Source organism: Gossypium hirsutum, chromosome D01, assembly GCF_007990345.1.
Source record: "Gossypium hirsutum isolate 1008001.06 chromosome D01, Gossypium_hirsutum_v2.1, whole genome shotgun sequence".
Classification (NCBI taxonomy): Eukaryota; Viridiplantae; Streptophyta; class Magnoliopsida; order Malvales; family Malvaceae; genus Gossypium; species Gossypium hirsutum.
Window position 1 is genome coordinate 48993212 of NC_053437.1, and position 15816 is coordinate 49009027.

The window sequence follows — 15816 nt, forward strand, 5'->3', positions numbered from 1 at the left end:
ATTTGGGTAGGGAGTTTCATTTCATACTTTGTGCATAATCTGGATTGGAAGTTATCAAATTTGTTAATCATCGTAATTGTAGTATATTTTCTTTTTCTTTCCCACTCTACCTTTAATATTCACCTTTATTTAGATATATAAAATTCAAATAATCGAGCTATTTATAAACCAATAAATATTATCTTGAGAATATTTTTGTTTTTTTATATAAAATCTAGAAAAAAAAAATACACAGGTAAATTTTACCATTTCAATCAAAGTTATATCCAATTTTTATATAAACATATCCGTGGATACGCCATAATTGGAGGTGTTCATGATCGGGTTTATGTCAACCTTTAACTTGATATTACACACTTTATACTTGTCTAAATACAGTCCGACTTGACTTGAAATATATGCCTAAAACTATTTTTAAAACTACTTATATTTGTAAATAATTAACCTAATCCATTTAAATTTTATAATATAAATTATAAAAATAGGGAAGGATTGGAGACATTATTTAATATTTCAGGAATCCAAGAAGCCATAATCTAGTGTGAGATTATGATATATTAATTCCACACGAGGAATACATCTGCTGACCAGTAAAATCTTTGACTGTAAATATTGTTTCTTTGAATGTAAATTACGTATTAACAAGCCACGTACGAAATCGAAGCCAATTGAGATATTTATTATATTTTAAGCTATTTATTATTATCCGACAACATGAATGACTACTTCTTTTTTTATATATTTATTGGAATAAATTTAGTAAGCAGACTATTGGGGTTTAAACAAAGAAGCCCTCCAATATTTTAAATATGTATTTCATTAGAATATATTAAAAATTAAATTGCCTATCGCCTGCTTCTTTAGTGATCTTTCAATTATATATACGTGCCCTTTACGAAACCATAGGAAAAGGGAAATGACTGCTATAGATAGCTAGCTAGTCATCAAGCCGCCTTCCTATTTTAAACTCTCTCTTAGGACCCTTTTTTTCACTCTTCTTCTTTAAATATACTTGTAGTTAGTAATTAGTGAATCATATCATCCTCTCTTTTGTTTTGTCTAGGTGGATCTTTGATGGAAAATTTTCAGGGATTTTTGACAACTTCATCCTTGCTTGGTTATGGTGAATTTCAAAGTGGGAAGGGATCGATGGAAGAGATGGAGGGTGGGGCTGAGAACAAAACCTTTGCTGGGTTGCTTGGGACTGCGAAGAAGAAAGGAGACCATAAAAGGATAAGAAAGCCAAGATATGCTTTCCAAACTAGAAGCAAAGTTGATATACTTGATGATGGCTATAGATGGAGAAAATATGGCCAGAAAGCAGTCAAGAACAACAAATTCCCTAGGTATTTTTCAACATTCTAGCTTATCATTAGATGATATTTTTAATTTTATTCCTGCCAAGATAAAATATTAATCTTTACTTCTTAATTTATCTTTAGATTATTGTATATTTTACTGATGTTGTTGCTATAGATTCAAAATAAATTATAAAAATAGTTGCACCTTTTATAATAAAATAATATTATAAAAGATGAGAAACTGACTGAACTATGGTTTTGCAGAAGTTATTATCGATGTACGCATCAAGGATGCAATGTGAAAAAACAAATTCAAAGGTTAACAAAAGATGAAGGAATGGTGGTGACAACTTATGAAGGCATGCATTCCCATCCCATTCAAAATTCTAATGACAACTTTGAGCATATCTTAAGCCAGATGCAGATCTACACTACTTCCTTTTAAATTAACACGATTTATAATTAATTATGTAGAAAATTATGTATTTTAGTTCAATTCTGATATGCATAATGAAAAAAAAAACCCCTTCGTTTTGTTTATTATCTCAAATTGTATTGAGATTTTGGAGCTGAATATAGTAAGAAATTAGAATCATTATTATGTATATTTATTCATGTAGTTATTTTGGTTTCACATAGAATTTATTTAGTTTTTCTTTTGGTAAATAAAAGGAACATGACAGTGTATTACATAATTGTTCTTAAAATGGGAGGACCGAAAGCCTCTTCCATTACAAAAAAGACAGAACAGCTTCAGGTGGCTCGACAAAAACAGCAACAAGATCAGTATTCAACATACTGCTATGGCTGCTTCCTAACTTTGCCATTACTATACCAAGCAGGTTATTTGTAATAGCATCATTAGTAACAAGAGAGATGATAGCAGTAGAGTCTACTTCAATTTCTGAATGGGAAATATTGAGGTCAACAGCAATTTTAAGCCATCTCTCAAGGCCCATAACTCAGCTTCAATGTTGTTAGCTTTAGGAATGTCAGGTTCCATAATGATCTCTAATAATCCCCCCTGCTCCGGCTCTCCCAGGGTTACCAAAACATGATCCATCCTAAGCGAGGGGGATGCCATTTGACCATCACAGCTGGGGGAGGGTAAACGACTTTGATGATTAGGGAGATCGTAAAGAATTCGCTTTCCTCTACTAAACATTGAGCTCGAACATTGGCTGGTTTGGGGTTGCTGTTAAAAACAACAGCATTTCTGAGCAGCCAAAGCTCCTAAACAGCGAAGGAGAAAACTAAAAACCACGGTAACTTTGGTCCATCTCTTGGCTTCAATGTTTGAAAAGATCCAATCTTTCCAATCGCCATCCAAACCGGGTAAATTATTGTTAATAGCAGTGGAAGAAGACAACCAATTTTTAACAACCCCACGATCTATCAATAGATGTGGGGTTTCCTCGTTACTAGAAAGGCAGAAAGGGCAAATATCCTGTACTGAAAAACCCCTTTGATTCAAAAAATTTGCAGTAGGTAAAATCTTGTTAATGCATTTCTAGAGAAACACCTTGATCTTTGGAAGAATTTTGATTTTCCAAAATACTTCCCACCATGCCTCAATCCCCATGGTTGTAATCCTTTCCCTTTGAGCAGCCAAATCATAAGCATTGGCTAACGAGAACAAACCATCATTTGTGTGCGTCCAACAGAGAGAATCGACTTTCCCAGAGTCAAAAGAGATAGCAGTGTTGAGTGTGGCCACTAAATATTCTTTTGGAATTTGGAATGACCAGTTATCACAGCCATCACTCTCCAACTAGAGGTTACGTACCCCGGGTCGGCCAACAAAAATTTTAGGTCCAGTATAAACAATGGAACTAAATTTTTGCTCAAATTTGACTCTGATAAAAATGTTAAAATTTGGGTTTGGCCCGTTTATATTAATTTTTATTAATTTTTTAAAAATATATATAATACATCAAAAATTATAAAAACATTACAAATTGAAAATAAATTAAAAAATACATATGTATACTTGAATAAAACTAATATATGTGCAATTTAACAAACAAATGCCTCTAAACTAGAAACAAAATTAACAATAAAATAATAGTTATACAATATTCAAACAATAACAACAAAACAAAAGCAAAATAATAGTGAAAATGGTAGCAAAATAGTAAAAAAACAATAAGAAAATAGCAAAAAATAGTAAAAAACAATAAAACAATAAAAAAACAATTTTTTTTACATATTCGGGCCGAGTTGGGCTTAAGCCAAAAAAGCCTTACCTAAGGTCCGACCCATTTTCTAAATGGCCATTATTTTTTATCCAAACCCTCCCACTTTTCGAGCCAGCTTTCGGGTCGAGCTGAGCTCCAATCGATCATCAGCTCTTTTGAAGAAATGGTTTTACTCTCCTCTCAACAATGACCCAATGCAGAGGGTTCTAAGGTGGCCCAGTCCATTCCAATCATCATCCCAGAACCTAATGTTATTTCCATTTCCAACAGTCTATCTTAAGCCATTTTGGAATAATGGGCTGATTTTCTTAAGCAAGGCCAACGTGGTTGAAACACTTCTTTTAGCTGAAGTATCGTCACTTCTTGGAAGATATTTACTTGCTAGAACCTTGACCCAAATCGACTCTTGTTCATGTATCATTCTCCAAGCCAATTTCATCAACTGGGCTTGATTTTTAAATTTTTAAACTCTCATTCGAATGCCACCAATCTCTTTTGACTTAGCTAATACATCCCGATTTGTCATATGGAATCTCATTGAGTTTTTCAGGAACCCCAAAAGAAGTTCTTATTGATTCGATGAAGTCTAGCTAACATATTAGCTAGTAACATTCTACATTGCATGTAATAATTTGGAATGGTCGTCATAATTGCATGGATTAGCACTAATCTTCCCGCCCGAGATAATAAATTTGCTTTTCAGGAGCTCAAATTTCCTTGAAATTTTTCAATGATGAAGTCATACTCTTTTCTAGAAACTTTGGATGGGTGAATCAGGAATCCCAAGTATTTCCCCAAGTCTTTTGTCTATTGCATTTTAAGGGTATTAACCATTATTAACTTAGTATTATCCTCCATTTTAGGGGAAAACAAAAATTTGAATTTTTACAAATAAATGCTTTGACCAAATTGTTCCATGAAGGTTTTAAGAGTAGCCATGATGAACCGAACATAAGTTTTATTGACTTTAAAGAAGAGAATTACATCATCCACAAAGAAGATGTGGGAGAGTAAAGGACCTATTCTCGAAGCTCGAATTGGTTGCCAAGAATTATTGTCAATTTCTCTCAAGATAAGATGATTGAAGTATTCCATACAGATGATGAAAATATAGGGAGACAAAGGGTCCCCTTGTTGGATTCCTCTTGTGAGAACAAACTATTCAAGCTTGGAGATATTTAGAAGGATTGAAATAGATGAAGTGCAAATGCATTGCAAGATGAAGCAAATAAAATTTTTAGGAAAATTGAAAAAACATAGGACTTTCCTAACAAAAATCCACTCAGGTTTGTCATAGGCTTTCTCAATGTCAAGTTTAATGACCATAGCCCCTCTTTTCCCTTTCATTTTATTGAGTGAGTGGAAAACTTCTTACACAATGATAACATTATCATGTGCCTGTTGCCAACTGACAACTTACCCAAAGAAAAAACATTATTAACCATTTCAATGGTCTTTCGTCTCACATATTCCCAGCATTTTTAAAGAACATGGGGTGGAGGCCATCTGAACCAGGAGCCTTGGAACTTCAACATTTGAGATCCCTCTAGCCAAACCTCGAATCTCTAGCTCATTTAGAGTGGGCCAAGCCAACTCATTTATATTGCAAGCTCTATTTGAACTATTTATTGAAGTAGTAAAAATGTTTTGAGAGTGATTTTTCACCATCTATTCCAACGAGGGGCAATCCGACTCCATGGCATCTCTAGCTTGATCGTCACCAACCAGGACCCTCATTTTATGTGAGCAATTTGTCAAGAACTACATCGACTGCAAGGCACTGACCTTTTCATCAGTACGCCATATCATCCACAAACGGATGGGCAAACAAAGGCTCTCAACAAATGCCTTAATATGTATCTTTACTCTTTCACCGCCAACACACCAACAAAGTAGGTTTCGATGTTTCCTTGGGCTGGATATTGGTATAATACAACCTATCAAACATTGGTGAAAATACACCATTCAAAGCCCTCTATGGTCGATAACTACCAACGATTGCCAAATATATTAAAAGGTTGAGGAATTTATGCTCGACAGAGATGTCGTACTCAATCTTCTCCGGTAGAGTATGTCCAAAGCACAATCCCGAATGAAACATGTGGCTAACATACACCATCAATAGGTGGTTTTCCAGAAAAGAGACTAAGTTTATGTCAAACTTCAACCTTTTCGCCAAAACTTCGTACGCCTCCAGCGACATCACAAGCTTGGTTGAAGATTCTTTGGACCCTTCAAAGTTCTCCACCATATGAGGCAAGTGGCTTACAAGTTTGATTTTCCCACCATTGCCACCATTTATCTTGTTTTCCATGTATCCATTCTTCAAAAACGTGTCAGTACTCCGGAACAATAGGTCACCTCATTGCATCTTGTGGACGCCATTAACACAATAATCTTAAAACCTAAAGAGGTTTTGGACGAAAGAGTAATCAATCGCTCGAGCCGTTTGATTGATCAATTTCTTATTCAGTGGGACGACCTTCCATCTACAACAACTACTTGGGAAGCTAGGGACCACATCGTGAAGTGCTTCCCTGATTGGAACCATGATGACAAGGCTCTTCTAGAACTGAAAGGTATTGTTATGATCAAACCTCACGAGGAGTTACCTACTATCTTGGTAAATTCAGGAGCGGACCAATCGAAACATAGGAACCAGGCATAGACTAGCCAAAACCAAGAAGAAATGCACGCCAAAGGAAGATTCAATAGAAATATGTTGATTTTTTCATTTAGTACATGTTAGCACCAAAATAACGGTTTGAGAGGCTATAAGATGACAGAAAATTCCTTGTTGGTTATGTTATTTTTATTTTGAAATTCCAATTTATGATTCCTCTTATCCCCATTCTTATGAACTTTAGCTAAGTGTTCTATCAATTTGTATCTAAATACAATTATTAAATATTATTTTGTTGGTATTGTCATACCTTTGTATTCCTTGTTCAAAATCAATCTATCCAAGTTCATTACAACATCTAAACCTAAAGAGTCTTCTATAATGTTTATCTATCTACAAAACAAACAAACAAACAAACATATTTAAAAGAGAATACACACTTTTATTGTAGCAAATAATGTACAAGTGTTTCGCTCAACATGTAACATGTTTTTTTTATATTTTATTCAACTGTCATATACCCTTGAAGAAAAAGGTGAGCAACTGCGATTGAGATATTTAAATCAGATCTAGAAGATGATATGTTGTAAAAGGAAATGATGGAAGAATGGATTGAGGATTTGGGAAAAGCATGAGATTGGAGATATTTTTTGGAGAAATAATATATCTCTATTTCATTCAATTAATAAATTTAAAAATTTAAAAAAGATAAAAAAAACAGAAGAAGGGCCCTAAAGAATAGGAAGCATTTACTATCTTTGTTAACAACTTGGATTTGTGAGTTTAATAATTTTTACCTCTAATTTGTTACTAGTATAATAATGTAAAGAAAAATTTTATTTAATACATATATTTTAATATAAGGAAAAATTAGTAAACTAACATAATATATAAATAGCCCATCGTTTGGTAGGTAGATTGCTAATCATGTAATAAACATATATTAACATAAGTGTTATTCTATAAAATACCAATTTTGCCTATAAACTCATCACCTGTTTAAATAATTACTATGCAACAAATGAATCGATACATTATAAATCTCAACCCAAGAATTTAATTGCAGGTGTAAAAATATTTGCTCCAAAGCATAAAAATAAATGGGTACACCATAAATTTGGTTCTTGTTTATCTATCTATTTTCAATTTGACTATCAATTTATCTCTCGATTGCTCTAAAAATGTTTAGATCAAATATAACTTTTAAAAACCAAAATATGAATAATCTAATATTTAAATTTAATAATTATTTATTAGAAACAAATTGGTGAATAACAATGGAAAGAGGACAAGAAGAAAGAACCCACAAAAGAGAATAAAGTGTTGTAATTTTTCAAGAAACCAAGATGATTATGTTTACAAAAAATTGAGAAACCACGTACCTGGATTTAAGAACTCAAATGGTAATGAGAGTGAAAAGCAAAAAGTCTAAAAATATGTATAATTTGATTATTTTATAAAGGATACACTAGGAAAATTGTAATTAAAAAAACACACGTAAAAAATAAGCCCACTCAAAGGAGGTAATTTTTTTTTACCTAAGTTAATGCAAAAAATTCACATGACTTAAAGTTTATTAACTCATGTATTAATTGTTTTAAACCAAACAACTGATTATTTTCAACTGATGTATTAAGAGGTATGTTAAAACTATAATACTACTAAGTCTCCAAGAGTGCTTTACCGAGAATCCTAGTACAGGCAGTTGTTTTTTGCGGCTAGGGATGGGGGAAAGCGGTGGCGAAAATAGAGAGCATAGGGATGAGATCTCCCTTCTATCTGAAGAACTTATTCAATTATCTGTCAAAGGATTAAGGGTAGTTCCTGACGACAAGCCAACTCTAATCTGTACAATTTGGACAGGGAAACTTTACAACCCTGAAAGTTTTAAAGCACAGATGAGGAGTTTGTGGAAAACAAAGAAAAAGTTTGAGATTAAATTGGCAGGGCAGAATCTATATTTGATTGTGTTTGAGTTGGAAGAAGATTTGGAGTTTATCATGGAAGGCAGGCCATGGCTTTTCGAAAGAGTTTAATCTTATTTGATAGGTTAACTCAATCGGTGGAAATATCTCAGATCTGTCTTAATTCCTCTTCGGTTTGGTTAAAGATAGGGTCATGTTTACCAGAATTTGATAAAAAGGATTTATTACATGTTATAGGCATTACGTTTGGAGGAGTTATTAGATCTGAAATTAGCGAAGAATGGTGCCGTCTCAAAATAAACCTTAATGTGCAGAAACCCCTTCGACGAGGAATTTTCGTCTCATCGGATAATAGAAATCAAAATTGGATTTCTTTTAAGTACGAGAAATTACCACTGTTTTGCTACGGGTGTGGAAGGTTGGGCCACGGAATTCCAGAATGTAGTGTGCTGAGTGTTGCAGAAAAAAAGTAAAATTAAAGATGATCCTCCATTTACAATGGCATTAAAAGCAGAATCAAATCTTGTTGGAAAGGAAGTTATACAATTTAATGATTTATCAAAGAAGGATAGGGCTTAGGTTTCTTATACAGGTGATTATGAGAATGAGAGGTTCGAAGATATAATAAATGGAGAAGCGAATAATTTTAAGGAGGTGTTACATGGGAGATCACATGTGGGCGATGAAGAGAAGATGTTGAAGAATCAAGTGGACGCAGCCACAGTCATTATTGATGAAAAGATGGTTGAAAATAGGAGTAGTCCAGTTATTAACTCAAATTCAGCAAAAAAGATGAGCTGGAAAAGAATTGCCCCAAGTCAAAGGGGACTCAGCGAGTGGACGAGAGTGGTATTAAGAAGAGGAAAGCTACAGAAGGAAGATTAGAGATCTTTAATGTAGAAGATGATTATGGAGATGGTACTAAAAGACAGAAAAAAGAGCAAGAAAAGGATCTGGGGGACATGTTAGCAGAAACGATGAGTAATATTATGGATCAGAATGAAGTTCAACTAATTATGGGATTGGCGGCTGCCAAGAGGCAAGCTGACCAAACGTAATGAAAAGCATCAGTTGGAATGTTCGTAGATTGGGGAGTCCACGAACAGTTAGAAGGCTGCGACACTTTTTAAAGCAGCATAATCCCCAGATGGTCTTCTTAATGGAGACAAAAGTTAACAAGCAGTGCATGGAAAAAGTCAGAAGAAGCTGCTGGCTTCTGAATGGAATTGATGTTGCTGCAGAAGGCTCCCGATGTGGTTTATGTTTAGCATGGAAGGGAGAGATTTTAGTCACTTTAAGGAGCTTCTCTAGGAGTCATATTGATGTTCTGGTGAAGAAAGAAAATGACAAAGAAGAGTGGAGATTCACAGGATTCTATGGCTCCCCTTATGTCAAGGATAATAAGGATTCTTGGAACTTATTACGGAAACTAGGACGTGATCAGAGACACCCATGGCTTGTAAGTGGGGATTTCAACGAAATTATGTACTCCTTTGAGAAGAAGGGAGGGTTTGCAAGAGAAAAAAGAAGGATGGAGGCTTTCAGGAAGACCCTTGAGGAATGTCAGTTAGAAAACCTAGGGTATACAGGGGCTTGGTTTACATGGGAAAGAGGGAATCTGCCAGAAACAAATATCAGAGAAAGATTGGATAGGGGAGTTGCTAATGATAAATGGCAGAATCTTTTCCCAAGTGGTAATATCCAACATTTAATTCATACGATGTCCGATCATTGTCCACTTTTGCTCAATTCAAAAACTGAAAATACTTATGTGGGGAGGCCAAGGTTTAAATTTGAGGCATGGTGGATCATGGAAGATTCTTTATAAGGAATAATTAAAATATCTTGGGAAACATCCGCCGGTACTTTAATGGAGAAATTGGAAAAGCTGTAATCGAATTTAAAAGAATGGGCAGAACAAATTAGAAAAAGTCGAGAAGGGTTAAAGAAAAGACTTAACAAAAACCTTGAAACGCTGTTGGAGGAAGAAAGCAATGATGATATACTGGCAGAGATTATTGACACAAAGGTGCATTTAAACTTAGAAATAGACAAAGAGGAGAGGTATTGGGAACAGAGGACAAGAGCAAACTGGCTTAAAGTAAAGGACAAGAATACAGGTTTTTTTTCACAAGTATGCCACGTCCTGATGAAAGAGAAACAACATTTCAAGGCTTGAATTGGATGGAGGAGGAGAAGCAACTGAGGAAGATAAGATCAGTAAAGCAGCCAAGACATTTTTTTAGAAGCTTTTTTCATCAAAAGGAGTAGGAGAACTATCTCATCTCTTAACTGGTATTGATGGTAACATTACGCCAGAAATGAACGCAGATTTAATGAGAAAATTTACGGAAGAATAGGTGCTTTTAGCCTTGAAAGGTATGGGACCTACGAAAGCACCAGGGCCTGACGGATTTCCAGCACTTTTCTTTCAGCAATATTGGCATATAGTGGGGAAATAAGTTACTAGTTTCTGCCTTGGATGCTTAAATAGCGGTAAAACTCTTGGCCCTTTCAATGCAACTGATATTGTATTGATTCCAAAAATTCAAAATCCCAAGAATTTAGCCAATTTCAGACCAATCAGCTTATGCACAGTTATTTATAATCTCGTTGCAAAGACTATTGCTAATAGACTTCAGGGGTTATCGGGCAGTGTATTGATGTGGTGCAGAGTGCTTTTGTCCCAAGTAGGCTAATTTCTGATAATATATTAATAGCTTACGAGCTCCTTCATACTTTCAAGCGAAAACGTACAGGTAAGAAAGTTTAATGGCAATTAAGCTTGATATGAGCAATGCCTATGATAGGGTTGAGTGGAGGTTTCTTAAAGAAGTAATGCTGCGAATGGGTTTTGTTGAAGAATGGGCTGATTTAATCATGAAATGCGTTTCTTCAGCAACTTTTGCAGTCAACAATAATGGGAAAAGGGGGAAACTTTTCAGTCTTCAAGAGGGTTGCGCCAGGGGGACCCCTGAGTCCCTTCCTATTTCTAATATGTAGCGAGGGGCTTTCAGCATTGATGAGATTGGCACTAAAAAAGGGAAAGACGAAAGGAGCAAAGGCGAGCAGGAAAGGACTAGGGATCTCACATTTGCTCTTTGCAGATGATTGTATACTGTTCAGTGAAGCCACTGATAAGGGAGTGAGAGTGCTAAAAGGAGTTCTAAAGGAATATGAAGATTGATCTGGTCAGTGCGTTAATTTTTGAGAAATCCATGGTTTTTTTTAGTTCGAATACATCAGAAGATATAAGGGGCAAAGTTTTAGAAAGTTTAGGGATAAGAGGGTCTTCAGACATGGAAAAGTACTTGGGTCTCCCTAATTTGATTGGCAACGAAAAAAGGAGTCTTTTCAATATCTAAAGGATAAAGTCAATTCTAGAATCAAAGATTGGAGTATCAGATTGCTTTCACAAGGAGGTAAAGAAGCTTTTATTAAATCAATATTACAGGCTATTCCGACCTATGCTATGTATTGCTTCCTTTTTCCTAATTCCCTATGTGAAGAACTGGAAAAAAGCTTTGCAACTTTTTGGTGGCAGAAAAAGCAAGGGAAAAGGGGTATCCACTGGTGTAAATGGGAGCACATGTGTCGAGCTAAAGAAGATGGAGGGTTAGGCTTTAGGAACTTAGCTAAATTCAATGTCTCTTTATTAGCTAAACAAGGTTGGAGAATTCTGAATAATCCAAACTCACTAGTTTCAAAAATTTTGAAAGCTAAATATTTTCCAGAAACAAAATTCTTAAACTCAAGCCTTGAGAATAATTGTTCATACACGTGGAAGAGTATATGGGCCACTAAAGGTATTCTATCAGAAGGATTATGCTGGAAAGTTAGGAAGGGAACTGAAATTTTGATTAAGAATGATAGTTGGATACCAGATTTAAATTATGCTAGATTATCGTCTCATTTTGTCAATTTACGAGATTATAGAGTTGCAGAGTTAATTGATGAAAGTAAAAAAGCATAGAAGGACTTGATCGAGTCTACCTTTCCAGTGGAGATATTTGAAAGAATCCTCTGCATCCCGCTTGCTAAAGAGCCTCATGAAGATTTTCTGGCCTAGAGGGGTGAATCTTTAGGAGAGTTTACAGTGCGAAGCGCCTATAAACTATTACAGGACATTGAAATTGATCTTAGGACTTATGCCTTACAAAACGAAACTAGGAATTTTTACAAAAATCTATGGATCCTAAATCTTCCTGCTAAGACAAAAATTTCTATCTGGCGATTTGCCTGGAATTATCTACCAACATGGGTGAATCTGTATTACAGAAGACTTCTAAGTCAGACAACATGTTCTGGGTGTGGCAGTACAGCAGAAACCACAAACCATATTTTTCGTGAGTGTCTTGTGGCAATGAAAGTATGAGAGGAATTATCTTTATCTGAATTATTACAGGTCCCTTATATGGAATTTTTTCAGTGGCTCACCTGGGTTTTTGAACAGATTACTCTTACCAGACGTAGGGTCTTTTGTTGTGCTCTTTGGGCAATCTGGGGAGAAAGGAACAAGAGAGTGCATGAGAAAATCAGTAGATCTGGGAAAGAAATCGCAGGTTTTATTAGGAGATATATTGCAGAACTTAAGGTCTGTTTGATATGGGGAAAACCATTTCCGGAATTGGTTTTCCCCATTTTCCGGTGTTTGATTGGAGGAAAATTATTTCCTATTGTAAAATATTTTACAAAACACGGGAAAAGAAGTTCTTGTTTGAGGAAAATGTCTTACCGTTTTGAATTCGGTAAGACATTTTCCGGAAAATGACCCATTCTTCTCCCCTTTCCCCTTCTCCTTCCCTTTCCCCTTCTCCTTCCCTTTCCCATTTCGAAGCCTACAATCGCCTCCAAGCCATGGCAGTGGCCTTCGGAGAGAAGTTGCTGATTCTCGAAAAGTGTAGCCCTCGGCAGTCAATCTGATGGAAAAAGCTTTCCTTGAAGCTTTGTTTGGATTCCATTTTGCTTTTGCCCAAAATCCATTCGATGCGTCGTTTCGCCCCCGCTATGGGAGAAGCTTTAGAGGGATCCCGATTTTGGTAATGCCCGAGGCGTCGCAGCCTCAGTCTCTTAAGCCCAAGATGGTATCCATCCTCGTCCACTTCGTTAGTTCGGAGCGGGGCAGATCCGACTCGGCAATCAAGATCCAGAAGGGAGCAAGTGAATGACATCGAGCGTAGTGTTTCCAAGACAGAGACTGTGGAATTGATTCGGAATGACCCAAAGCAGAGATTGAAAGTGAACGAGAATCTGATGAGCTTGCTTTTCAAATTGACCCAAAGCAGCGATTGAAAATAATGCGGAAGTAATTGACCAAAATCAAGGTATTATCGATTCTTCAGATAAAAGCAATCAAATTTTAGAGTGGGAAGCAACAGAGGATGCTGAATGTGTGGCTAATTTGAGTGAATCGGAAGGAAGTTTTACTGTTGCAGTCGGAGGGAATGAGAAGATATTGGAAAGCAGTGGGAATGAGAGTCAAAGCAATTGGTTAGGAGATGAAGAAGGTGAAAATAGAAGAGGGCAGTCTGATAATTGCTCTCTTTTGTTCTCTGATAATAGAATAGGGCAGTCTGAAAATAGAAGTGGGAATGAGAGTCAAAGCAATTGGTTAAGAGTCAAAGCAATTGCTCTCTTTTGTTCCAAAAAATCAAGAACGAATCATTGTATACACACCCTAGAATATCATGTCTTATATCCAACATCATCTTTTGGCATCACATATCCCATGTCTTGAATCCAAAATCATATCTTCAACCTCAAGTAAATTGGGCTTATTGGGATCCATCTAGAGTTTATAATTTCCCTTATTACTTTTATAAGTAATATATTTTAAGAAATAATATTTAAATTTTATAATTTCCCTTATATTAATATATTAAAAAATAATTTTTCCGGAAAATATTTTCGGAAAATCTGTCAAACAACAGAAAATATTTTACACAGATTCAATAAACATTTTCCAGTAAGTCATTTTACAGAAATGTAAAACATTTTCCAGAAATCATTTTACGGAAAACATTTTACTGCCAATCAAACAGACCCTTAATGGGATTGAAGAAAAAGTCTCAAAAGTTACTAAATGAGTTAAAAAGTGGAAACAACCACTTGGCCAGTTCGTGAAGGTTAACTTTGATGCAACTTTTGATGAGAATGCAAAACAGTCGGCAGTGGGAATTGTGGCCAGGGACAGCGAAGGAAATGCCCTTTTATCACTTACAGAGATTCACCACCAAGTAGCATCAGCTTATGCCGCAGAAGCAATAGCTTACCGGACAGCAACTCAAATCGGTATGGACATGCAATGGCCAAACATTATTATTGAAGGATATGCACTTTCAATCATTAAGAAGTGCAAAACATAAACTAATGACAAATCAAGGGTCGGAGCATATATTCGTGATAATCATCAGTTACTGATAAAAATAAAAAGATACTATTTTGAGCATACACCAAGGGAGGCAAACTATCTGGCACACAAGCTAGCGAGAGACGCTTTAAGAAAGAAGGAAGAAATTTACCTGCTAGGCAGAGTTCTGGAATATGTTGAGCACCTGAAAGAAGAAGAACTAAAGGGAGAACAAAGAAGAAGATGAAATGGCAGATACAGATTAAAGAGGCTGAAAAAGGGGGAAACCCAAAAATTAGATGAAACAACCTTATTGATATCCAGGAAACGTCTTAATGAAGAAATGAATAATGAATTTGAAAAGACGGGAGAGGATTTGTTCAGATTGGGTAAGATTGCGGTGTTTTTTTATTGGCTCTAGAGGCTTCTAATTTAGTTTCTGTTTACTTTAGTTTTTTTAAAAAAGAGTGGTTGATTTATGGGTTTAGTTTTTGTTCACCGGGCCAGAGTTTCTTGGGCCTGTGTTTAGGGTTTATTTAGTCTAGGATAATCTGTGATGTTTTTCTTATTTTATTAATATAGCCCAATCCGAATTTATTCAAAAAAAAACTATAATACTCCTATCAAGAGGTATATTAAAATTATAATTCTCCTACCAAACAATGCATTAATACATTAGAAATAATTATCTCAAAAATAAATTGATAAAAGGATTTACTTTTTTATATAAATAAAAAAATTAACATATATAAATAAATAAAATTAACATTTATTATGTAATTTTTATAATCTAATTTGATAATTATCGCAATAAGAAAAATTATAAAAATAATTTTGCTCTTCCTCAATTAACAAATTTATAGAAAAAAGTTGGTTAACTATTTGACTCAATCGCTAAACAAATTTTAATTTTTTTCATAAAAAAGCAATTTGAGGTCTTCAATTTATGCAAACAATGCCTTGCCTTGCCTTGCCCATCGATTTAGTTTGTTCAGTTGATGGCATTTATATTATAGTAATAATATTTGTAACACTCTAAAAATTAGGAGGTTAGAATTTTAAAATTTATATAAATTAGATTTTAACATAAGTGGTTAAGAGATTAGTAAAATTTTTAAAAAACCAAAGTTTTAATCTTACCTTTTTCACTTTTCCCTTTTATTTTTCTAGGAATCAAGGTTAAAGTAACTTATGTATTATTTGTAGTAAAATACAACTTTAGAATAGACATTATCTTAATGGCTAAGATTCATCCTCTCCATCCCTTTGAGTAGAGTTTTAGGTCACATTGGTTTTACTTCTTCTTTTTTTCTTTGATTTTGGCCAAAAAGCATCAATTGTCAAACAACCCTTAATTTTTTCAAAGTCCAACTAACAAACCACTTCCTAGCACAATTATGATTTCCTATTTGATTCTTAC

The 15816-nt window shown here is 34.9% G+C and overlaps 1 protein-coding gene and 1 long non-coding RNA gene across 2 annotated transcripts; one reads left to right on the top strand and one right to left on the bottom strand.

Annotated features, from left to right (window-relative positions):
• The first annotated feature begins 1074 nt into the window (after nucleotides 1-1074).
• Nucleotides 1075-1746, top strand: LOC107922449 (probable WRKY transcription factor 75). The gene is made up of 2 exons (XM_016852495.2): nucleotides 1075-1346; nucleotides 1566-1746. Exons 1-2 carry the CDS (start codon nucleotides 1075-1077, stop codon nucleotides 1744-1746), a joined length of 453 nt encoding a protein of 150 aa, XP_016707984.1.
• A 131-nt stretch (nucleotides 1747-1877) lies between these two features.
• Nucleotides 1878-14824, bottom strand: LOC121213936 (uncharacterized). The gene is made up of 2 exons (XR_005909486.1): nucleotides 14569-14824; nucleotides 1878-14329 (listed from the first exon to the last, which is right to left on the bottom strand). It is a non-coding gene; the product is annotated as an uncharacterized lncRNA (long non-coding RNA).
• Between the last annotated feature and the right edge of the window lie 992 nt (nucleotides 14825-15816).

Coding starts and splice junctions, on each gene's coding strand:
- LOC107922449 (XM_016852495.2), top strand. CDS start 1,075: ATGGAAAATTTTCAGGGATTTTTGACAACTTCATCCTTGCTTGGTTAT. Junction 1,347..1,565: donor AAGAACAACAAATTCCCTAG/GTATTTTTCAAC, acceptor ATGGTTTTGCAG/AAGTTATTATCGATGTACGC.